At 38.5% G+C, this 25467-nt stretch overlaps 1 protein-coding gene across 8 annotated transcripts in view; it reads left to right on the forward strand.

Annotated features, from left to right (window-relative positions):
- The window catches only part of LOC129457764 (coiled-coil domain-containing protein 144A-like), an 86445-nt gene that overhangs the window by 49697 nt on the left and 11281 nt on the right, over positions 1–25467 (forward strand). For all 8 annotated transcript variants that reach the window (XM_063612754.1, XM_063612753.1, XM_063612750.1 and 5 more), the window contains 2 exons: positions 934–1080; positions 20478–20765. In XM_063612754.1, the coding sequence (XP_063468824.1) occupies positions 934–1080; positions 20478–20765 (435 nt within the window). The remainder of the gene's footprint in view (positions 1–933; positions 1081–20477; positions 20766–25467) is intronic.

The raw sequence follows: 25467 nt of genomic DNA on the forward strand, positions 1-25467 counted from the left end.
AGACTTTCCCTCAGGAGCTTCTTATATATTGAAGTTAGTGTAATTTTATTTTTATTCATGTCAGTTTGACTTAAATCTGAAACTATTTCAATCTCAAATTATTGTCATGACCTCTCAACTCTTTGATGGGACCCACTTTTAATTAAATATAATTTGGGACAGATGTGAATATCAGTAAAACCATATTTGATTTACTGTTACCACTGGCATTTGTAATTTATTTTGAATGTTTTTACAAGTAGTTTGTGCATAATTTTTATTTCAAGACTCAATGACTAATTTCATTTGGATATAACTTTGTCCAGTACAAAGATAATTGTAGCAATCTGAGATTTCTTTGTTTGGCATTGGGTCCCCATGTTCAAACTAACGAGGGGTGACAGGATTCACGTATAGTGGGAATGGAGTGAGTAGGGGAGAGAGTGTAGGAGCTGAGATCAGGGAGGTGGAGGCAAGATTATCAAGGGCCTCAAAGGCCATTGAAATTTTAGTTTTATTTCTATACAGCAATCTGTTGGAAGGATTTGAGCAGGCAATTGAATAAATGAGGAATTGTGAAGTTGATTTGAACTTCTAATAAAGAAGAGAGAAAACATTTCAGAGTATAGAATTTACCACCGCTAGTCTCACTCACATACCCATTTCTTTCTGAGACTTCAGTAGATGATTAAGCATTGCAAACTTAGGTGATGCAGGTATAATGGGCTGTATCTGTTGTCTAAGGTACAGAATACTGATTTGGCAAGAAAATAACACCTTTTCTGTCCTTAACTGAATTCAGTATTGAACAGGAATGTTCATTACACATGAGGAAAGGTAGGTAAATCAATGTATGTGGTAATATTTTTCAAAGTATATATGTTAGAGTTAAATTCTATGACCATCATTTAATAATAATGTGACATAAAATCAATAACAAAAATATCTTTACAGGAAATTGTGAGACAACTTCAACAAGAACTGGCTGATACTGTAAAAAAACAACCTATATCAGAGCCTTCACTAGAGGCTACACGATGTTATGTTAATTTAGATGAAACACAGGACTCAAAGAGGAAATCAGGTCAAATCAGAAGTCAAGTATGTATAAAATGTAACATGTCAACAGTCTATAGCTGGTTAAATAATATCAAGTGTTTTAGTATACTAATTTCAGTAAACAGCTTTCTTTTTTATTTTCATTATAATTAATTTTATTATCACTATAATGTACTTATTTCTTAACCTCTTGACTTTTATTCTGTTATTTTTTCCTCTTAAGTATGTACATATTTTCCTTATAATATTTACCTTCAGGAAAAGTTGAGAATTAGACATCATTTCTCACAAAAGTTGTGAGACTTTTTTCTGTGAAACAGTATTTTTTAGTGATTTTTCTCTATTGCCATGGTGAGGCACACGAGATTAAATCGAGGATAATGTTTATTTCAGAAAATTGTCTTATTTCTTATCTTTACTTTTGTGAATGCGTACAGAATCTCTGTATATTTCATGCATTTCAGGATAACTTGTACAGGAAAGACTGTCATACTGATCTTCAAAATACAAATGTTTTAGATTAGTTTACAAACTACTTGAAATGTTAGGCATTTCCTTCCTATTTTATTTCTTTTAAATATATTGTAAAACAGAAATATACAGATCATGTATAGTATATCATCCAAAGTAGAGAAGTAAGAAATTTATCAAAATCCTGCCATTTGATTTTTGAAAACAACTTTATTAAGATATAATTCACCTACCATACAGTTCATCCATGTAAAGTGTACAATTCACAGTTTCTTAGTATATTCACACAGTTGTGTAACCATCGCCACCATCAATTTTAGAACATTTTTATGACCCTGAAAAGAAACTCTGCATCCCTAAGCTATCATCGACCAGTTTCCCCCTTTTTACTCAGCTCCAGGGAACCACCAGTCTCCTTTGATTGTATAGATTTGTCCATTCTGGATGTTTTCTATCAGTGGAAGTACACATTATGTGGTCTTTTGTGACTTTTTTTTTTAACTTAGCATAACATTTTAAGGGTTTTCTGTGTGGTAGCAGGTATCAGTACTTAATTTCTTCTTATTGCTGAGTAATATTCCATTGTGTGAATATACCAATCATTTTATTTATCCATTCATCAGTTGAAGGACCATCGGGTTGTTTCCAGTTTGGACTGTTATTAACAAAGCTGCTGTGAACTTTTATGTAAAAGTACTTGTGTTTGCATATGTTTTCATTTCTGTTGGGGTTATACTTATGAGTGGAATTGCTGGGTCATGTGTTAACTCTTTGAGGAGCTCCCAGTCTGTTTTCCAAAGTGGCTGCACCATTTTACATTCTTCTCAGCATCGTGAAGGTGTTCTAATGTCTTCATAGCCTTGCCAAAATTTTCCATATTTTTGATTGAGAAAAGATTTCATTCTAGTAGTGCTATGTGGTACTTTATTGTGGTTTTGATTTGCATTCTTCTAATGACTAATGACTTTAAGCATCTTTTTATGTGCTTATGAACCATTTGTATATCTTCTTTGGAGAAATATCTATTCAAATCCTTTGCCCATTTTCAAATTGTTTTTTTTTATTTCTAAATTTTAAGAGTTGTTTTTATATCCTAGGTGTAAGTCCCTTATCAGATGCATGATTTTCAAATATTTACTTCTACTCAATGGCCTTCCTCTTTGCTTTCCTGATGGTTCCTGTTCAAGTTCCAAATTTTGATCAAGTCCAGTTAATCTATTTTTCCTTTTGGTGTTATGTCTAAGAAACCACTGGCAAATGCAGTCACAAAGATTTATGCCTCTGTCTTCATCTAAGAATTTTATAGTTTTAGCTCTTACATTTAGCTATTCTATTTTGAATAAATGTTTAGATATGGCATTTGGTGAGATGATACCATTTGTTGGAAATACTATTCTCATTTGTTTTTTAACTCTTGTTGAAAATCAATTGAACACAAACATACAGATTTAATTTTGGATTCTCAATTCTAATATGCTGGTCTATGTCTATCCTTGTTCACTAACATGTCTTGCTCAATTTGTATGATATGGAGAAGGATTTTGTTGCAAAATAAAGATGAGATGGTCTCACCTTCTTCATACAAACGGGCTCAAAGTAAGGTAAAGGGGAAATTGTACTTAATTTCTTAACATTCAAAGGACACATTTGTTGTACTACTGAGAAGGTTAAAAATAGTTCCATGATATTCTCTTTATTTCCTCATTAAAGAAATGAACATAAACATCGAATACTAGATTGATTAATAAATACTCAAAGCTGCTTGTCTCTTAGAATTTCAATGAATTGAAATCAGGTCAAACATCTGATTTTGGACAGAAGATCAAATATTGCTAGTTTTTTTCACCATTTATACTTTGTAACCCAGAAGATCTGAGACAGGTCTCGGTTAATTTAGAAAGTTTATTTTGCCAAGCTTGAGGACATGCCCATGACACAGCCTCAGGAAGTCCTGATGACATGTGGACAAGGTGGTCAGGGCACAACTTGGTTTTATACATTTTAGGGAGACATGAGACATCAATCAATATATGTAAGAAGTACATTGGTTCTGTCTAGAAAGGTGGGACAACTTGAAGCAAAGGCAGGAAGACTCAAAGTGGGGAGGGAGCTTCCAGGTCCCAGCTAGGTTATACACAAAGGAATACATTCTTCTGAGTTTCTGATTAGCCTTTCCAAAGGAGTCAAGTCAGGTATGCATTTATCTCAGTGAGCAGAGAGGTGACTTGGAATAGAATGGGAGGCAGGTTTACCCAGAGCAGTTTCCAGCTGGAGTTTTCCTTAGTGATTTTGGGGTCCCAAGATTTTTTCCTTTCACAACTCCAAATCATATATTTCCTTTCATCCTCACCATCTTTATCCCATAACTTGAGGAACAAATTCTAAAAAGGCTCTTTTGCTTTATCAGACTTTGTAATTGAAGAAAATTTTAGAAAAACTTTCTCTTCAGTAGTTCTTATGCTTTTCTCCTAATTGTCTGCTGCTTCTCATTAGCATTGTTTGTTGTTAATAAATTAAATTCAGCATTTATTAATTCCTACTTTAAGGGACATTAATTTCTACTGTGTAAGTTATTATTTCTTTTATTATTATATTTTAAGTTTTAGGGTACATGTGCACAACGTGCAGGTTTGTTACATATGTATAAATGTGCCATGTTGGTGTGCTGCACCCATTAACTCGTCATTTAGCATTAGATATATCTCCTAATGCTATCCCTCCCCACTCCCCCCACCCCACAACAGTCCCCAGTGTGTGATGTTCCGCTTCCTGTGTCCATGTGTTCTCATTGTTCAATTCCCACCTATGAGTGAGAACATGAGGTGTTTGGTTTTTTGTCCTTGCGATAGTTTGCTGAGAATTATGGTTTCCAGTTTCATCCATGTCCCTATAAAGGACATGAACTCATTATTTTTTACAGCTGCATAATATTCCATGGTGTATATGTGCCACGTTTTCTTAATCCAGTCTATCGTTGTTGGACATTTGGGTTGGTTCCAAGTCTTTCCTATTGTGAATAGTGCCGCAATAAACATACGTGTGCATGTGTCTTTATAGCAGCATGATTTATAATCCTTTGGGTATATACCCAGTAATGGGATGGCTGGGTCAAGTGGTATTTCTAGTTCCAGATCCCTGAGGGATCGCAACACTGACTTCCACAGTGGTTGAACTAGTTTACAGTCCCACCAACAGTGTAAAAGTGTTCCTATTTCTCCACGTCCTCTCCAGCACCTGTTGTTTCCTGACTTTTTAATGATGGCCATTCTAACTGGTGTGAGATGGTATCTCATTGTGGTTTTGATTTGCATTTCTCTGATGGCCAGTGATGATGAGCATTTTTTCATGTGTCTGTTGGCTGCATAAATGTCTTCTTTTGAGAAGTGTCTGTTCACATCCTTTGCCTACTTTTTTTTTTTTCCCTTAGTATTTATTGATCATTCTTGGGTGTTTCTTGGAGAGGGGGATGTGGCAGGGTCATAGGATAAGAGTGGAGAGAAGGTCAGCAGATAAACATGTGAACGAAGGTCTCTGGCTTTCCTAGGCAGAGGTCCCTGCAGCCTTCCACATTGTTTGTGTCCCTGGTACTTGAGATTAGGGAGTGGTGATGACTCTTAATGAGCATGCTGCCTTCAAGCATCTATTTAACAAAGCACATCTTGCACAGCCCTTAATCCATTTAACCCTGAGTTGACACAGCACATGTTTCAGAGAGCACCGGGTTATAGATTAACAGCATCCCAAGGCAGAAGAATTTTTCTTAGTACGGAACAAAATGGAGTCTCCTATGTCTACTTCTTTCTACACAGACACAGTAACAATCTGATCTCTCTTTCTTTTCCCCACATTTCCCCCTTTTCTTTTCGACAAAACCGCCATCGTCATCATGGCCCATTCTCGATGGTCGCTGTTTCTTCGGAGCTGTTGGGTACACCTGCAGAAAGGCTGTCACTTCACACTTGGAAGGTTGCACAGCGGCCAGGCAGAGGCGCTCCTCACTTACCAGACGGGGCGGCTGGGCAGAGGTGCTCCTCACATCCCAGACGGCTTCGACCACTTTTTGATGGGGTTGTTTGTTTTTTTCTTGTAAATTTGTTTGAGTTCATTGTAGATTCTGGATATTAGCCCTTTGTCAGATGAGTGGGTTGCAAAAATTTTCTCCCATTCTGTAGGTTGCCTGTTCACTCTGATGGTGGTTTCTTTTGCTGTGCAGAAGCTCTTTAGTTTAATGAGATCCCATTTGTCAATTTTGGCTTTTGTTGCCATTGCTTTTGGTGTTTTCGACACGAAGTCCTTGCCCATGCCTATGTCCTGAATGGTATTGCCTAGGTTTTCTTCTAGGGTTTTTATGGTTTTAGGTCTAACATGTAAGTCTTTAATCCATCTTGAATTAATTTTTGTATAAGGTGTAAGGAAGGGATCCAGTTTCAGCTTTCTACATATGGCTAGCCAGTTTTCCCAGCACCATTTATTAAATAGGGAATCTTTTCCCCATTGCTTGTTTTTGTCAGGTTTGTCAAAGATCAGATGGTTGTAGATATGCGGCATTATTTCTGAGGGCTCTGTTCTGTTCTATTGATCTATATCTCTGTTTTGATACCAGTACCATGCTGTTTTGGTTACTGTAGCCTTGTAGTATAGTTTGAAGTCAGGTAGCGTGATGCCTCCAGCTTTGTTCTTTTGGCTTAGGATTGACTTGGCGATGCGGGCTCTTTTTTTGTTCCATATGAACTTTAAAGTAGTTTTTTCCAATTCTGTGAAGAAAGTCATTGGTAGCTTGATGGGGATGGCATTGAATCTATAAATTACCTTGGGCAGTATGGCCATTTTCACGATATTGATTCTTCCTATCCATGAGCATGGAATGTTCTTCCATTTGTTTGTATCCTCTTTTATTTCATTGAGCAGTGGTTTGTAGTTCTCCTTGAAGAGGTCCTTCACATCCCTTGTAAGTTGGATTCCTAGGTACTTTATTCTCTTTGAAGCAATTGTGAATGGGAGTTCACTCATGATTTGGCTCTCTGTCTGTTATTGGTGTATAAGAATGCTTGTGATTTTTGCACACTGATTTTGTATCCTGAGACTTTGCTGAAGTTGCTTATCAGCTTAAGGAGATTTTGGGCTGAGACGATGGGGTATTCTAGATATACAATCATGTCTTCTGCAAACAGGGACAATTTGACTTCCTCTTTTCCTAATTGAATGCCCTTTATTTCCTTCTCTTGCCTGATTGCCCTGGCCAGAACTTCCAACACTATGTTGAATAGGAGTGGTGAGAGACGGCATCCCTGTCTTTTGCCAGTTTTCAAAGAGAATGCTTCCAGTTTTTGCCCGTTCATTATGACATTGGCTGTGGGTTTGTCATAGATAGCTGTTATTATTTTGAGATATGTCACATCAATACCTAATTTATTGAGAGTTTTTAGCGTGAAGGGTTGTTGAATTTTGCCAAAGGCCTTTTCTGCATCTATTGAGATAATCATGTGGTTTTTGTCATTGGTTCTGTTTATATGCTGGATTACATTTATTGATTTGCATATGTTGAACCAGCCTTGCATCCCAGGGATGAAGCCCACTTGATCATGGTGGATAAGCTTTCTGATGTGCTGCTGGATTTGGTTTGCCAGTGTTTTATTGAGGATTTTTGCCTCAATGTTCATCAAGGATATTGGTCTAAAATTCTCTTTTTTGGTTGTGTCTCTGCCAGGCTTTGGTATCAGGATGATGCTGGCCTCATAAAATGAGTTAGGGAGGATTCCCTCTTTTTCTGTCAATGGGAATAGTTTCAGAAGGAATGGTACCAGCTCGTCCTTGTCCCTCTGGTAGAATTCAGCTGTGAATCCATCTGGTCCTGGACTCTTTTTGGTTGGTAAGCTATTGATTATTGCCACAATTTCAGAGCCTGTTATTGGTCTATTCAGAGATTTAACTTCTTCCTGGTTTAGTCTTGGGAGGGTGTATGTGTCGAGGAATTTATCCATTTCTTCTAGATTTTCTAGTTTATTTGCGTAGAGGTGTTTGTAGTATTCTCTGATGGTAGTTTGTATTTCTGTGGGATCGGTGGTGATATCCCCTTTATCATTTTTTATTGCGTCTATTCGATTCTTCTCTCTTTTCTTCTTTATTAGTGTTGCTAGCGGTCTATCAGTTTTGCTGATCTTTTCAAAAAACCAGCTCCTGGATTCGTTAATTTTTTGAAGGGTTTTTGTGTCTCTATTTCCTTCAGTTCTGCTCTGATTTTAGTTATTTCTTGCCTTCTGCTGGCTTTTGAATGTGTTTGCTCTTGCTTTTCTAGTTCTTTTAATTGTGATGTTAGGGTATCAATTTTGGTTCTTTCCTGCTTTCTCTTGTGGGCATTTAGTGCTATAAATTTCCCTCTACACACTGCTTTGAATGTGTCCCAGAGATTCTGGTATGTTGTGTCTTTGTTCTCAGTTTCAAAGAACATCTTTATTTCTGCCTTCATTTCGTTATGTACCCAGTAGTCACTCAGGAGCAGGTTGCTGAGTTTCCATGTAGTTGAGTGGTTTTGAGTGAGTTTCTTAATCCTGAGTTCTAGTTTGATTGCACTGTGGTCTGAGAGACAGTTGGTTATAATTTCTGTTCTTTTACATTTGCTGAGGAGTGCTTTACTTCCAACTATGTGGTCAATTTTTGAATAGGTGCGGTGCCGAAAAAAATGTATATTCTGTTGATTTGGGGTGGAGAGTTCTGTAGATGTCTATTAGGTCTGCTTGGTTCAGAGCTGAGTTCAATTCCTGGATATCCTTGTTAACTTTCTGTCTCATTGATCTGTCTAATGTTGACAGTGGGGTGTTAAAATCTCCCATTATTATTGTGTGGGAGTCTAAGTCTCTTTGTAGGTCATTAAGGACTTGCTTTATGAATCTGGGTGCTCCTGTATTGGGTGCATATATATTTAGGATAGTTAGCTCTTCTCGTTGAATTGATCCCTTTACCATTATGTAATGGCCTTCTTTGTCTCTTTTGAGCTTCGTTGGTTTAATGTCTGTTTTATCTGAGACTACGATTGTGACCCCTGCCTTTTTTTGTTTTCCATTTGCTTGGTAGATCTTCCTCCATCCCTTTATTTTGAGCCTATGTGTGTCTCTGTACGTGAGATGGGTTTCCTGAATACAGCACACTGATGGGTCTTGGCTCTTTATCCAGTTTGCCAGTCTGTGTCTTTTAATTGGAGCATTTAGCCCATTTACATTTAAGGTTAATATTGTTATGTGTGAATTTGATCCTGTCATTATGATGTTAGCTGGTTATTTTGCTCGTTAGTTGATGCAGTTTCTTCCTAGCGTTGATGGTCTTTAGAATTTGGCGTGTTTTTGCAGTGGCTGGTATCGGTTGTTCCTTTCCATATTTAGTGCTTCCTTCAGGAGCTCTTTTAGGGCAGGCCTGGTGGTGACAAAATCTCTCAGCATTTGCTTGTCTGTAAAGTATTTTATTTCTCCTTCACTTATGAAGCTTAGTTTTGCTGGATATGAAATTCTGGGTTGAAAATTCTTTTGTTTAAGGATGTTGAATATTGGTCACCAGTCTCTTCTGGCTTGTAGAGTTTCTGCCAAGAGATCAGCTGTTAGTCTGATGGGCTTCCCTTTGTGGGTAACCTGACCTTTCTCTCTGGCTGCCCTTAACATTTTTTCCTTCATTTCAACTTTGGTGAATCTGACAGTTATGTGTCTTGGAGTTGCTCTTCTCGAGGAGTATCTTTGTGGTGTTCTCTGTATTTCCTGAATGTGAACGTTGACCAGCCTTGCTAGATTGGGGAAGTTCTCCTGGATAATATCCTGCAGAATGTTTTCCAACTTGGTTCCATTCTCCCCGTCACTTTCAGGTATGCCAATCAGATGTAGATTTGGTCTTTTCACATAGTCCCGTATTTCTTGGAGGCTTTGTTTGTTTCTTATTATTTTTTTTCTCTAAACTTCTCACTTCATTTCATTCATTTCATCTTCCATTGCTGATATCCTTTCTTCCAGTTGATCGCATCAACTAATGAGGCTTGCACATTTGTCACATAGTTCTCATGCTGTGGTTTTGAGCTCTAACGGGTCTTTTAAGGACTTCCCTGCATTGGTTATTCTAGTTAGCCATTCATCTGATTTTTTTTCAACGTTTTTATCTTCTTTGCCATTTTTATTTAAACAAAGAGACATCAAGAAATAATAACTTACAGGAGCCAAGATGGTTGAATAGGTGTAGACTTCTTTGCCATCGAACTTCTTCCTTTAGCTCAGAGTAGTTTGATCTTCTGAAGCCTTCTTCTCTCAGCTCGTCAAAGTCATTCTCCATCCAGCTTTGTTCCATTGCTGGTGAGGAGCTGCGGTGGTTGAGTCGCTGATAACATTTATTTAGTTCAGCCATTTGTGGCTGGGGAAAACCTTGGCCAGGACAGCTTGTCTCCATTCCCCTGAGCTTCACTTGGGATAAATCAGAGGTTGGAGGACTGGAATCCCCTGAAGGCTTGTTCCCTAACTGTCTGGTTGTTCGTGATGGCCATTGACTGAAACTTTATTTGGGAAGGGCAGCTCAAATACCTTCATTGGAACTCTTAGGCTGTCTTTGTGGCCTGAGCTTCCTCACAACATGGGGGCTAAGTTCCAAGGGCAAGCAGTGTGAGGTAGAGGGCCTTTTCTAACTTAATGTTGGAAGGCACATGGTATCACTTTTACCACATTTCTTCATTAGAGGCAAGTCAGTAGGTTTGGCCCACAGTCTACTTCTTTATAGGATAAAGTTTTTCTTCTATTTTTATTATTTATCTATTTATCTATATTAGAAATTGGATCTCACTGTGTTACTCAGCCTGGCCTTAAACTCCTGAGCTCAAGGGATCCTCCTGCTTCAGCCTCCCAAATTGCTGTGACTACAGGCATGTTACCCCATGCCTGGCTTTCTTTTATATTCTGTGGTCATGTATATTTGTACATATTTATAGGATACACAGTAATATTTTGATACATGTAAGCAATGTATAATCATAAAATCAGGTTAATTATTATATCCAGCACTTCAACCATTTACCATTCTTTTTTTTGTGAACATTCACAATCCTTTCTTCCAGCTTTCAAAAAAATACAATAAGTCATAGTTAATCATATTCACCCTACAATGCCACAGAACACTAGAGTTCATTCTAACTAGTGATAATTTTTTATCCATTAACCAACCTCACCCCATCCCCCACTCCCCTTCATTTCCCAGCCTCTAATGTCCACAATTCTATTCTCTACTACCACGAACTCATTTTTTAAAGAAATTTAGCTCCCACATGAGTGAGAATATACAGCATTTGTTCTTCTGTGCCTGACTTATTCTACTTAACATAATGTCCTCTAAGGTCATCTATGTGGCTGAGAATGATATAATTTTATTCTATTTTATGGCTGAATAGTCTTCCATTGTGTACAGATACCACATTTTCTTTATGCAGTCATCTGTTAAACATTTAGGTGGATTCCGTATCTTAGTAATTATAAATAGTGATCAAAATGGCAGTGCTGGTATTTCTTTGATAGCTTTGTTTTCTGTCTTTTTGATAAATACTCAGTAGTGGGATTGCTGGATTGTTTTATAGTTCTATTTTTAGTTTTTAAGAAACCTCCATACTGTTTTCCTTAATGGCTATACTAATTTACATTCCTTCCATCAGTGCATAAGAGTTTCCTTTTTCTACAACCTTACCAGCATTTTTTACTTTCTGTCTTTTTGATAGTAGCCATTCTAACTGTAGTGAGATGATATCTCATTGCAGATTTATTTCATTTCCTGATGATTCCTGATGTTGAGTATTTTTTCATATATTTGTTGGCCATTTGTACATCTTCTTTTGAGAAATGTCTATTCAGATCCTTTGCCCACTTTTTAATCAGATTATTAATTTTGTCTTTGCTGTTGGGTTGTTTGAGCTCCTTATATAGTCTGAATATTAGACCTTTGTCAGATGAATAGATTGCAAACATTTTCTTCCATTCTACAGGTTGTCTCTTCACTCTGTTGGTTGTTTCCTTTGCTATGAAGAAACTTTAATTTTAATATAGTCTCATTGGTCTATTTCTGCCTGTGTTTTTGATGTTTTAGTCATCACAGCTTTGCCTAGACCAAGGTACCGAAGCATTTCTGCTCTGTTCTTTTCTAGTAGTTTTATAATTTTGGTTCTTACGATTGTCTTTAATCCATTTAGAGTAGATTTCTGTATATGGAGAACTATAAGGATCTAGTTTCATTCTTCTGCCTACAGATATCCAGTGTTCCCAACCTTATTTGTTGATGAGAATGTTCTTTCCCCCATGGATGTTCTTGACATTTTATCAAAAATCAGATGGCTGTAAATATGTGGATTAATTTCTGGGTTCTCTATTCTTTCTGTTGGTCTGTGTATTTGTTTTTATACCAAAACCTTGTGTTTTGGTTACTGTATCCTTGTAATATATTTTGAAGTCAGGTAGACTTATGCCTCCAGCTTTTTTTTTCCTCAGGATTGGTTTGGCTAGTGTGGCTCTTTTTTGGTTCCATGAGTTTTAGAGTCATTTTTCCTAACGCTGTGAAAAAACAATGTTGGTAGCTTGATAGGAATAGTGTGGATTGAATTTGTAGATTGCATTGGGCAGTATAAGCATTTTGATGATACTCATTCTTCCAATCCATGAGCATAGGTTTTTTTCATTTGTTTGTTTAATTTCTGATTTCTTTTGGCATTGTGTATAGTTCTTCTTGTAGAAATCTTTCATTTATTTGGTCAGATGCATTTCCCGGTATTTTATTTTTTGTGGCTATTTATAAATGGGATTGTGTTCTTGATTTGGCTTTCACCCTAAACATTATTGGTGTATAGAAATGCTGCTGATATTTGCATGTTGATTTTGTAACTAGAAACTTTACTGAAATTGCTATCAGATCTAGAAGCCTTTTGACAGTCTTTAGGGTTGTCTAGGTGTACAATCATATCATCTGAAAAGAGAGATAGTTTGACTTCTTCAGTTCTTATTTGGATGCCTTTAATTCCTTTCTCTTGCCTGATTGCCCTGGCTAGGACTTCTAGTACTATGTTGAATAGGAATGGAGAGAGTGGGCATCTTTTTCTTGTTCCAGTTCTGAAGGAAAATGGTTCCAAGGTTAGCCCATCGAGTATGATGTTGGCTGTATGTTTGTCATAGGTGGCTCTCATTATTTTCAGGTATGTTACTTTGATGCCTAATTTGTTGAATGTTTTGATCATGAAGGAATATTGCAAGTCTACTGAAAGTTTTTCCTGCATCTGTTGAGACGATCGTATGGTTTTTTTTTTTGTTTTTTTTTTTTTTTTTTTTTGAGACGGAGTCTTGCTCTATCACCCAGGCTGGAGTGCAGTGGCCCGATCTCGGCTCACTGCAAGCTCCGCCTCCCGGGTTCACGCCATTCTCCTGCCTCAGCCTCTCCGAGTAGCTGGGACTACAGGCGCCCGCCACCACGCCCGGCTAATTTTTTTTGTATTTTTAGTAGAGACGGGGTTTCACTGTGGTCTCGATCTCCTGACCTCGTGATCCACCCGCCTCGGCCTCCCAAAGTGCTGGGATTACAAGCGTGAGCCACCGCGCCCGGCCCGATCGTATGGTTTTTAAAAATTCTGTTTATGTGGTGAATCACATTTATTACTTTGTATATGTTGAACCAACTTTGCATCCCAGGAATAAAGCCTGTTAGATTGTAAAAAAGTGAATTTTGGGTCGGGCACGGTGGCTCTCGCCTGTAATCCCAGCACTTTGGGAGGCCAAGGCGGGTGGATCACGAGGTCAGGAGATCGAGACCATCCTGGCTAACACAGTGAAACCCCGTCTCTACTAAAAATACAAAAAATTAACCGGGCGTGGTGGCGGGCACCTGTAGTCCCAGCTACTTGGGAGGCAGAGGCAGGAGAATGGTGTGAACCCGGAAGGCACAGCTTACAGTGAGCTGAGATCATGCCACTGCACTCCAGCCTGGGCGACAGAGCAAGACTCTGTCTCAAAAAAAAAAAAAAAAAAAAAAAAGTGAATTTTTGGATGTGTTGCAGGATTTGGTTTGTTAATGTTTTGTTGGGAATTTTTGTGTCTATGTTCATCAGAGATATTGGCTTGCAGTTTTCTTTTTTCACTGCATCTCTTTCAGCTTTTAATGTCAAGATGATGCTGTATTCATAGAATGAGTTAGGGAGGAGTCTCTCAAACTCGATTGTTTGGAATAGTTTCAGTAGGATTGGTAACAGATCTTCTTTGTATGTCTGGTAGAATTTGGCTCTGAATCCATCAGGTTCAGGACTTTTTCTTTGGTTACTAGGTTTCTAAATTACTGATTCCATTTCAGAACTTGTTATTGTCTATTAAGGATTTTAATTTCATCTTGGTTCAATCTTGGGAGGTTTTGTATTTCTGGGAATTTATCCATTTCCTCTAGATTTCCTAGTTTCTGTGCATAGAGGTGTTCATAATAGTCTTTGATAGTATTTTGTATTTCTGTGGGATCCATTGTAATGCCGTCTTTGCCATTTCTGATTGTGCTTATTTGGATCTTCTCTATTTTTTCTTTGTTAATGTAGCTAGCTAGCTATCGATCTCATTTTGTTGATTACTTGTAAGGATTTTTGTGTCTCAAATTTATTCAGTTCTGCTCTGGTTTTAGTTATTTCTTTACTTCTGCTAGCTTTGAGGTTATTTGGTTTTTGTTTTGCTAGTTCTGGTAGGTGCGATGTTAAGTTGTTAATTTGAGACCTTTCTAGCTTCTTGAAGTCTGCATTTAGTGCTATAAACTTTTTTCTTAATACTGGTTTTGCTGTATCCCGGAAATTTTGGCATATTCTGTCTCTGTTTTTATTTATTTTCAAGAGTTTTTAATATCTGTCTTTATTTTGTTGTTTACCCAAAAGTCATTCAGGAGCAAGTTGTTTAATTTTCATATAATTATATGACATTGAGAGAAATTCTTGTTATAGATTTCTATTTTTATTCCACTAGGGTCTGAGATTATGCTTGGTATACTTTCAGTTTTAAAAAAATGTATTGAGACTTGCTTTGTGGCTGAGCATGTGGGGTCGATCTCAGAGTGTGTTCCCTGTGCCGATGAGAAGAAAGTACATTCTGTGGTTGTTGGGTGGAGGATTATGTGTCAATTAATTTCAACAGGTGAAATGTCAAATTTAATTCTAGCATGTCTTTGTTACTTTTCTGTGTCAGCGATTTGTCTAATGCTGCCAATGAGGTGTTGAAATTTTTAACTATAATTGGGTGGCTAACTAAGTCTTTTCATAGATCTAGAAGTACTTGTTTTAGAAATCCGATGCTCCAAGGTTGGGTGCCTATATATTTAAAAATATTTATGCCTTCTTGTTGAATTGAGTTCTTTTATCACTATGTATCATTATTTATCGTCTTCTTCTTTGTCCCTTTTAAAAACTGTTGTTGGTTTAAAGTGTGTTAATCTGATATAAGAATAATGACCCCTGATTTTTTGTTTTCTGTGTGCATGATAGATCTTAGTTTATGCCTTTACTTTGAGCCTATGGGTGTCATTATATGTGAGGTGGGCCTTTTGAAGACAGCAGATGGTTGATTCTTGATTTTCTTTAATCCAACTTGCCAGTCTGTGCCTTCTAAGTGGAGTATTTAGATCATTTTATCCAAGGCTAATATTTATATGTCAGATTTTTATCCTGCCGGGATGTTGTTATCTGGTTGCTTTGTAGTCTCCAATGTATATTTGTTTATAAGGTCTGTAAGCTATGTACTTATGTGTGTTTCTGTGGTTGCAGGTATTGTTCTTTCATGTCCGTGTTTAGAACTCCCTCAAGGATCTCTTGTAGTGCTGGTCTAATGGTATTAAATTCCCTTAGCATTTGCTTGTCTGGAAAAGATTTTTTTCTCCTTCACTTACGAAGTTTAGTTTGACAGGATATAAAATTTGGGGTTTGAATTTAAGGATGCTAAAATAGGCCAACACTCTTCTGGCTTGTAAAGTTTTGCTGACAAGTCTGCTGTTAGCCTGATGGGGTTCCCTTTGTATGTGATCTGACCCTTTTCTCTAGCTGCCATAAGACTTTCACATTGGTTTTTGGATGCTTTTCACTATGTGTCTTTGGAATGACCATCTTGTATAGTATCTTATTGCTGAATTTCTTGAATTTGCATGTCAGCTTCTCTAAATGAGATTGGAGAAAGTTTTGTGGACTGTATTCTAAAATGTGTTTCCAAATTACTTACTCTTTCTCCACAATGCCAGTGAGTCATAGATTTGGTATCTTTATGTGATCCCATATTTCTCAGAGGTTTTGTTCACTTTTAAAAATTCTGTTTTCTTTATTTTCATCTGACTGGGTTGATTCATAGGACCAGACATCAAGTTCTATAGTTTTTTCCTCTGCTTGGTCTAGTCTGTTGTTGAGGCTTCCAATTGTATTTTGAAATTCCTAGAGTGAGTTGTTCAATCCCAGAAGCCCAGTTTTCTTCTTTCTTAAAATGGCTATGTCATCTTTCAACTCTTGAATTATTTTTCTGGCTTCGCTGGTTAGGTTTCAGCCTTCCCTTGGATCTCATTGTGCTTCCTTACCATCCAGATTCTGGATTCTAAGACTATCATTTCAGCATTTCAATCTGGTTAGGATCAATTGCTGAGGAGCTAGTGTGATCCTCTGAGGGTTAGAAAACACTATGACTTTTTGAATTGCTGGACTTCTTTCATAGATGCTTTCTCATCTGAGACGGCTAGTGTTTATTTATCTTTTTGAAATTGCTGTCATTTGGATATGACTTCTGGTTTCTATGTTCCTATTCTTCCCTTGAGTGTTTGACTGTTGTGTATGTTGGAACAGTTCATTGGTTTAGTTTCTGTGTTCTTTCAGAAGGCCAAGGATCTTTATGAATTTCTTTCTTTTTCTTTTCTTTTTTTCTTTTTTTTTTTTTTTGAGATGAAGTTTTGTTCTTGTCACCCGGGGTGGAGTGCAGTGGTGCGATCTCAGCTCATTGTAACATCCGCCTGCCGTGTTCAAGTGAGTCTCCTGCTTCAGCTACCCAAGTCGCTGGGATTCAGTTGCCTGCCACTACACCAGGCTTTTTTTTTTTTTTTTTTTTTTTTTTTTTTTTTTTTTTTTAGAAAAGATGAAGTTTCACCATATTGGCCAGGCTGGTCTTGAACTCCTAACCTCGGGTGATCCACCTGCCTTGGTCTCCCAAGGTGCTGGGATTATAGGCGTGAGCCACCGCACCTGGCCTTTATGGATTTCTTAGTTGTGGCTAGTTTCCTGCATTGCTTTTCACGGGCTAACTGTGTTTAAGGAATTAATTTTGTTTGGTGGTGTAATTCTGGCTTCAATCCCGTAGATGGTGCTTCGGAGTAAGGGCTGGTAGATAGGCTCTTACTCAGCTGCGTAACTCTTTTGTATATCAGTGTGTTTGGAGCAGGCCTCCGAGGAGGGGGAAACAGTTGGCAGGGAGGCAAGAAATGCCTTTCTCACAAAGTTTGTTCCCAAGCCTTCAGAGAATCCCCTTCAATCACTGGTGCCATACTCCCTCTTTCTTAGCTCCAAAGAAGTCCCTGGACAGCTGCACAGCCCTCATCTTTAAGGCCAGGGATGTCCAATCTTATGGCTTCTCAGGACCACATAGGAAGGAGAGGAACTGTCTTGGGCCACACATAAAACACACTAACACTAACGATAGCTGATGAGCTAAAAAAAATTGCAAAAAAAATCTCATAATGTTTTAAGAAAATTTACAAATGTGTGTTGGGCCACATTCAAAGTCTTCCTGGTCTGCATGCAGCTGATGGGCCCAGGACAAGCTTGCTTTAGGGGCAGCCTGAGCCAAAGGTTAGTCCTCCAAATCTCCAGGGACCTGCTGATTCCCTGTGCTTGGAAGAGTCTAAATGGGATATGGGGTATGTCTGCAGGTGTCTGTGGATGCTGTGGGTCAAGGGTGAAGGTCCCCTGGGCAGGGTGGGTAGTGCCATGGGTGTGCAGCTGGTATGGTACCCACAGCCTGGAGTTTTTTGCTCAGCAGTTGGCTTTGAGGACCATACAACTCATGCTTCCCTGATCAGGTTTTCTGTGATGTGTGCTTTTAGGTAAGGCCTGATGAGCTAGTTTTGTCCCAAGCCTTCTGAACCCAAATCTTTGGCCTGATATGTGTTCCAGGCCACAGGTTTCCCTTGGATGGAGTCTGTGGCTATCCAACAGGCTATGCTTTTCCCAGACCAGTCTTGCAGAAGGAGGCACACCCAGCTTCCATGCCAGCACATGAATCTGTGCCTCACTCTTCTCAGTGTTCTGAGAGTGGGGGTGCAACCCCGACTTGAGCTCAGGCCACAGATACCAGCTCAATACCCCTTAGCTGTGCACTCAAACCCTGGGAAGTGGGATGGGTCTCATAGCTATATCCTCTGGTACCCTGAGGCCAAGCGTTGGCTGTACTGGAGTGGGCAAACTGCTTTCAGGCTGCCAGAAAAACGCTCAGGTGGGGCAGTGGAGGCTGTGCTATGTGTACACCCTTGAGGGAGCAACCAGGCAGGAGCCAGAGAATGGACCGGCAAACAAGGGGGTGTGCAAATCAGATGCACTCCAGGCCCTTGGGAAAGGCAGCGCTGGTCTCTCCTAGTCAGGCTGTCAGCAGAGGCTAAAGTGACTCAGAAAGATGGAGAGACTTGGGGGATGGGTGCCTATTCTCATATTTTCCTGCAGCTGCCTCATGCATGAAACCTTTTGGGCTCCATGCATGTTCAAGCTCTGCCTCTCCCTACTCTCCTGGCAGTTCCCCCTGCCAATTCAAATGTCTGTGTGTATCATGGGATCTCTTGTACCTAGGATCTCAGAGGTCCCTGGCAGGATTGTGTGACTCCTAGTTCCTTCACTCTCTCCTTCCTTAGGTCCAATTCTGGACCAAGAGCTGGTCCTGGTGATTGGTGACTCCATCTGGCTTCCCAGCATCCTTCCTCTTCAAACTCAGTGTCTGCATTGCCTCTCTGTTGACTTTGAGTGCTTTCCCCCCCAAAAAATCTGTTCAAAGTGTGATGGTTTACTCAATATTTTGTTTTCTCTCTGTGGAGGAGGTGTTTCTGGCTGCATCTGGTTGGTCATCTTGTTCCCCAGTTAAAAATGTAATTGATATTTTGATATGGTTTGGCTCTGTGTCCCAACCCTAATCTCATCTCAAATTATAACCCCCATGTGTGGAGGAAGAGATCTGTAATCCTCACATGTCAAGGGAGGGATGTGATTGGATCATGGGGACAGTTTCCCCCATGCTGTTCTCATGACAGTGAGTGAGTTCTCACGAGATCTGATGGTTTTATAAGGGGCTCTTCCCCCTTCACTTTTTCCTCTCTCTCCTGCCACCATGTAAGATGTGCCTACTTCCCCTTCTGCTGTAATCGTAAATTTCCTGCGGCCTCCCCAGCTATGCAGAACTGTGAGTCAATTAAGCCTCTTTTTAAATACATTTTACCCAGTCTTGGGTGGTATCTTTATAGCAGTGTGAAAATAGACTAATATGTATTTTAATAGTGATTGTATTTAACATGTAGACTCCTTCAGGTAGTATTTTAACAATATTAATTATTTAAATTCATGAGCATGGGATATATTTCCATTTGTTTTTGTCCTCCACCATTTCTTTCATCAGTGTTTCGTAGTTTTCTTGCAGGGGAGCTCTATCACTTCCTTGGTTAAATTTGCTCCTGAGTAGTATTTTTTTATTTTTTAGCAATTGTAAGTGGTATTGATTTCTAGTTTTGTTCCATTGTGGTTTGAGAAGATACTTGATAGGATTTTAAGTTTTTGAAATTTGCTAAGACTTGTTTTCTGGCCTAATATATGGTCTATCCCGGGGAATGTTCTATGTGCCGATGAGAAGAATGTGTATTCTGTAGCCATTTGATGAAATGTTCTAAGAGTTTGTTGGAGGAGTCTAGGTTTTTTATATACAGGATTAGGTCATATGCAAAGAGAAATTTCAATTTTTCTTTCCCAATTTAGATGCCCTTCATTTTTTTTTTCACCCAGTTGCCCTGGCTAGGACTTCTAATACTGTGTTGAATATGAGTGCTGAATGTGGGTATCCTTGTCTTATGCCAGTTCTTAGAGGAAAGACTTTCAGCTTTTCCTCTTTCAGTGTAATGTTAGCTGTGGCTTTGCCATATATGGCCTTTATTGTTTTGAAATATGTTCCTTCTATGCCTAATTTGTTGGAGTTTTTATCATAAAGATTCATTAATTAGAGTCTTATTTTCAAGTCTCCTTCTCAGAGTGATTTATTGGCTTAGGTCTGGATAATTTAATATGGTGTCCCTAAAGCTTTTTTAGAAATTACGGGGAATGACAAAGGGTGTGAGGGGGCAAGAGACTTTGTACTAAGAAGGGACTTAGACCGAGTGTGGTGGCACACGCCTGTAATCCCAACACTTTGGGAGGCCGAGGTGGATGGATCACAAGGTCAGGAGTTCGAGACCAGCCTGGCCAACATGGTGAAACCCCATCTCTATTAAAGATACAAAAAATTAGCTGGGTATGGTGTCAGGTGCCTTTAATCCCAGCTACTCAGGTGGCTGAGGCAGGAGAATCGCTTGAATCCAGGAGGCGGAGGTTGCAGTGAGCCGAGACCACGCCACTGCACTCCAGCCTGGGCAACAAAAGCGAGACTCCACCTCAAAAACAAACAAACAAAAAAAAAGAAGAGAAGTGACTTGGAGCAATTTTAAAGAGGGAAATGAAAACCTAGTATCACGTAAAAATGTTTTGTGGCAAAGATGATGTGTGTGAAACATATGTTTTTGTGATTCCTGGTGGTTTTAAATTTGTTTTTGATTTTCTAAGTAATTCAAGGATTCATGGTTTAAGAATCTACTGCAGTATAGATAACATTTTATTGCAACCGAATTAATTTCAAAAATGATTATTTTATGTTAGACTATTCTGTCTTCTTTCTTCATTACCAAACCATATTATTTTACTCATGCAGGCTGATCTTACAGAAGCAGTGGAAACTGCATCTTCAAAAGGTCTACATGTGGATGCAGAGATTGAAGTTCTTCAACAGGCATTATTATATATGAAAACAATGCAAGAGAAACGTGAAACACTACAGAAGGATCAGGAGAAGTTGGAAGAAGAACTAGTAAACCTCAAAAGTCACATGGAAATGAATGTGTTAGAACGTGGTGAATTGGAACACCATAAACGGGAGTTCGAAGAAAGAGCAAGGCAGGAGATAGCAGAACAATTAGCAACTGCTGGTCTACTTTTACAGGTTGGTTTATTATCAATAAGGTGCCTTCATTCATTTCAGTGCATATTATACTTGGGATACATACATTGTATGTGTTTCCTCTACTTCTCTTATAACTGTTTGGTACATTTCTAGAAGGAAGGTGGTATCTGTTTCTCTCTTTAAATATTTCACTTGCCATCATAATTGTAACTAAACTGATCTTCTATAATAATGATTCTCATTAGTGAATCATTTGATTGCTAAGACAAGTTGCATAAAACAAGACTAATAGAGAAAGAAAAATGTGATTTATAAATTATGCTATACTCTTGAAGTATTCTTAAGTTATATTGCTCAATTTTTCAGAATTTAAATTTATTTTATTATTCTTTGGAGTGTTACATTTATTTTATTTTATTTATTATTATTTTTAAATTTATTATTATTATACTTTACGTTTTAGGATACATGTGCACAATGTGCAGGTTTGTTACGTATGTATCCATGTGCCATGTTGGTGTGCTGTACTCATTAACTCATCATTTAGCATTAGGTATATCTCCTAATGCTATCCCTCCCCCTTCCCCCCACCCCACAACAGTCCCCGGAGTGTGATGTTCCCCTGCCTGTGTCCATGTGTTCTCATTGTTCAATTCCCACCTGTGAGTGAGAACATGTGGTGTTTGGTTTTTTGTCCTTGCGATAGTTTGCTGAGAATGATGTTTTCCAGTTTCATCCATGTCCCTACAAAGGACATGAACTCATCATTTTTTATGGCTGCATAGTATTCTATGGTGTATATGTGCCACATTTTCTTAATCCAGTCTATCGTTGTTGGACATTTGGGTTGGTTCCAAGTCTTTGCTATTGTGAATAGTGCCACAATAAACGTGTGCATGTGTCTTTATAGCAGCATGATTTATAATCTTTTGGGTATATACCCAGTAATGGGATGGCTGGGTCAAATGGTATTTCTAGTTCTAGATCCCTGAGGAATCACCACACTGACTTCCACAGTGGTTGAACTAGTTTACAGTCCCACCAACAGTGTAAAAGTGTTCCTATTTCTCCATATCCTCTCCAGCACCTCTTGTTTCCTGATTGTTTAATGATTGCCATTCTAACTGGTGTGAGATGGCATCTCATTGTGGTTTTGATTTGCATTTCTCTGATGGCCAGTGATGATGAGCATTTTTTCATGTGTTTTTTGGCTGTATAAATGTCTTCTTTTGAGAAGTATCTGTTCATGTCCTTCGCCCACTTTTTGGTGGGGTTGTTTGTTTTTTTCTTGTAAATGGTTTGAGTTCATTGTAGATTCTGGATATTAGCCCTTTGTCAGATGAGTAGGTTGTGAAAATTTTCTCCCATTTTGTAGGTTGCCTGTTCACTCTAATGGTAGTTTCTTTTGTTGTGCAGAAGCTCTTTAGTTTAATGAGATCCCATTTGTCAATTTTGGCTTTCGTTGCCATTGCTTTTGGTGTTCTAAACATGAAGTCCTTGACCATACCTGTGTCCTGAATGGTATTGCCTAGGTTTTCTTCTAGGGTTTTTAGGGTTTTAGGTCTAACATGCAAGTCTTTAATCTATCTTGAATTAATTTTTGTATAAGGTGTAAGGAAGGGATCTAGTTTCAGCTTTCTCCACATGGCTAGCCAATTTTCCCAGCACCATTTATTAAATAGGGAATCCTTTCCCCATTGCTTGTTTTTGTCAGGTTTGTCAAAGATCAGATGGTTGTAGATATGTGGCATTATTTCTGAGGGTTCTGTTCTGTTCCATTGATCTCTATCTCTGTTTTGGTACCAGTACCATGCTGTTTTGGTTACTGTAGCCTTGTAGTATAGTTTGAAGTCAGGTAGCGTGATGCCTCCAGCTTTGTTCTTTTGGCTTAGGATTGACTTGGCGATGCGGGCTCTTTTTTTGTTCCATATGAACTTTAAAGTAGTTTTTTCCAATTCTGTGAAGAAAGTGATTGGTAGCTTGATGGGGATGGCATTGAATCTATAAATTGCCTCGGGCAGTATGGCCATTTTCATGATGCTGATTCTTCCTGCCCATAAGCGTGGAATGTTCTTCCATTTGTTTGTATCCTCTTTTATTTCATTGAGCAGTGGTTTGTAGTTCTCCTTAAAGAGGTCCTTCACATTACTTGTAAGTTGGATTCCTAGGTACTTTATTCTCTTTGAAGCAATTGTGAATGGGAGTTCACTCATGATTTGGCTCTCTGTTTGTCTGTTATTGGTGTATAAGAATGCTTGTGATTTTTGTACACTGATTTTGTATCCTGACACTTTGCTGAAGTTGCTTATCAGCTTAAGGAGATTTTGGGCTGAGACGATGGGGTTTTCTAGATATACAATCATGTCATCTGCAAACCTGGACAATTTGACTTCCTCTTTTCCTAATTGAATACCCTTTATTTCCTTCTCCTGCCTAATTGCCCTGGCCAGAACTTCCAACACTATGTTGAATAGGAGCGGTGAGAGAGGGCACCCCTGTCTTGTGCCAGTTTTCAGAGAGAATGCTTCCAGTTTTTGCCCATTCAGTATGATATTGACTGTGGTTTTGTCATAGATAGCTCTTATTATTTTGAAATATGTCGCATCAATACCTAATTTATTGAGAGTTTTTAGCATGAAGGGTTGTTGAATTTTGTCAAAGGCCTTTTCTGCATCTATTGAGATAATCATGTGGTTTTTGTCTTTGGTTCTGTTTATATGCTGGATTACATTTATTGATTTGCGTATGTTGAACCAGCTTTGCATCCCAGGGATGAAGCCCACTTGATCATGGTGGATAAGCTTTTTGACGTGCTGCTGGATTTGGTTTGCCAGTATTTTATTGAGGATTTTTGCCTCAATGTTCATCAAGGATATTGGTCTAAAATTCTCTTTTTTGGTTGTGTCTCTGCCAGGCTTTGGTATCAGGATGATGCTGGCCTCATAAAATGAGTTAGGGAGGATTCCCCCTTTTTCTATTGATTGGAATAGTTTCAGAAGGAATGGTACCAGCTCCTCCTTGTACCTCTGGTAGAATTCGGCTGTGAATGCATCTGGTCCTGGACTTTTTTTGATTGGTAAGCTATTGATTATTGCCACAGTTTCAGAGCCTGTTATTGGTCTATTCAGAGATTTAACTTCTTCCTGGTTTAGTCTTGGGAGGGTGTATGTGTCGAGGAATTTATCCATTTCTTCCAGATTTTCTAGTTTATTTGCGTAGAGGTGTTTGTAGTATTCTCTGATGGTAGATTGTATTTCTGTGTGATCGGTGGTGATATCCCCTTTATCATTTTTTATTGCATCTTATTTCATTCTTCTCTTTTCTTCTTTATTAGTCTTGCTAGCAGTCTATCAATTTTGTTCATCTTTTCAAAAAACCAGCTCCTGGATTCATTAATTTTTTGAAGGGTTTTTTGTGTCTCTGTTTCCTTCAGTTCTGCTCTGATTTTAGTTATTTCTTGCCTTCTGCTGGCTTTTGAATGTGTTTGCTCTTGCTTTTCTAGTTCTTTTAATTGTGATGTTAGGGTGTCAATTTTGGATCTTTCCTGCTTTCTCTTGTGGGCGTTCAGTGCTATAAATTTCCCTCTACACACTGCTTTGAATGTGTCCCAGAGATTCTGGTATGTTGTGTCTTTGTTCTAGTTGGTTTCAAAGAACATCTTTATTTCTGCCTTCATTTCGTTATGTACCCAGCTGTCACTCAGGAGCAGGTTGTTGAGTTTCCATGTAGTTGAGCGGTTTTGAGTGAGTTTCTTAATCCTGACTTCTAGTTTGATTGCACTGTGGTCTGAGAGTCAGTTTGTTATAATTTCTATTCTTTTACATTTGCTCAGGAGTGGTTTACTTCCAAGTATGTGGTCAATTTTGGAATAGGTGTGGTGTGGTGCTGAAAACAATGTATATTCTGTTGATTTGGGGTGGAGAGTTCTGTAGATGTCTATTAGGTCCACCTGGTGCAGAGCTGAGTTCAATTACTGGATATCCTTGTTAACTTTCTGTCTCATTGATCTGTCTAACGTTGACAGTGGGGTGTTAAACTCTCCCATTATTATTGTGTGGGAGTCTAAGTCTCTCTGTAGGTCACTAAGGACTTGCTTTATGAATCTGGGTGCTCCTGTATTGGGTGCATATATATTTAGGATAGTTAGTTCTTCTCATTGAATTGATCCCTTTACCATTATGTAATGGCCCTCTTTGTCTCTTTTGATCTTAGTTGGTTTAAAGTCTGTTTTATCAGAGACTAGGATTGTAACCCCTGCCTTTTTGTTTTCCATTTGCTTGGTAGATCTTCCTCCATCCCTTGATTTTGAGTCTGTGTGTGTCTCTGCACGTGAGATGGGTTTCCTGAATACAGCACACTGATGGGTCTTGACTCTTTATCCAGTTTTCCAGTCTGTGTCTTTTAATTGGAGCATTTAGCCCATTTACATTTAAAGTTAATATTGTTGTGTGTGAATTTGGTCCTGTCATTATGATGTTAGCTGGTTATTTTGCTCATTTTTGATGCAGTTTCTTCCTAGCCTTGATGGTCTTTACATTTTGGCATGTTTTTGCAGTGGCTGGTACCAGTTGTTCCTTTCCATGTTTAGTGCTTCCTTCAGGAGCTCTTTTAGGGCAGGCCTGGTGGTGACAAAACCTCTCAGCATTTGCTTGTCTGTAGAGGATTTTATTTCTCCTTCACTTATGAAGCTTAGTTTTGCTGGATATGAAATTCTGGGTTGAAAATTCTTTTGTTTAAGGAT

The sequence above is a fragment of the Symphalangus syndactylus genome, chromosome 11 (assembly GCF_028878055.3).
Source record: "Symphalangus syndactylus isolate Jambi chromosome 11, NHGRI_mSymSyn1-v2.1_pri, whole genome shotgun sequence".
NCBI lineage: Eukaryota > Metazoa > Chordata > Mammalia > Primates > Hylobatidae > Symphalangus > Symphalangus syndactylus.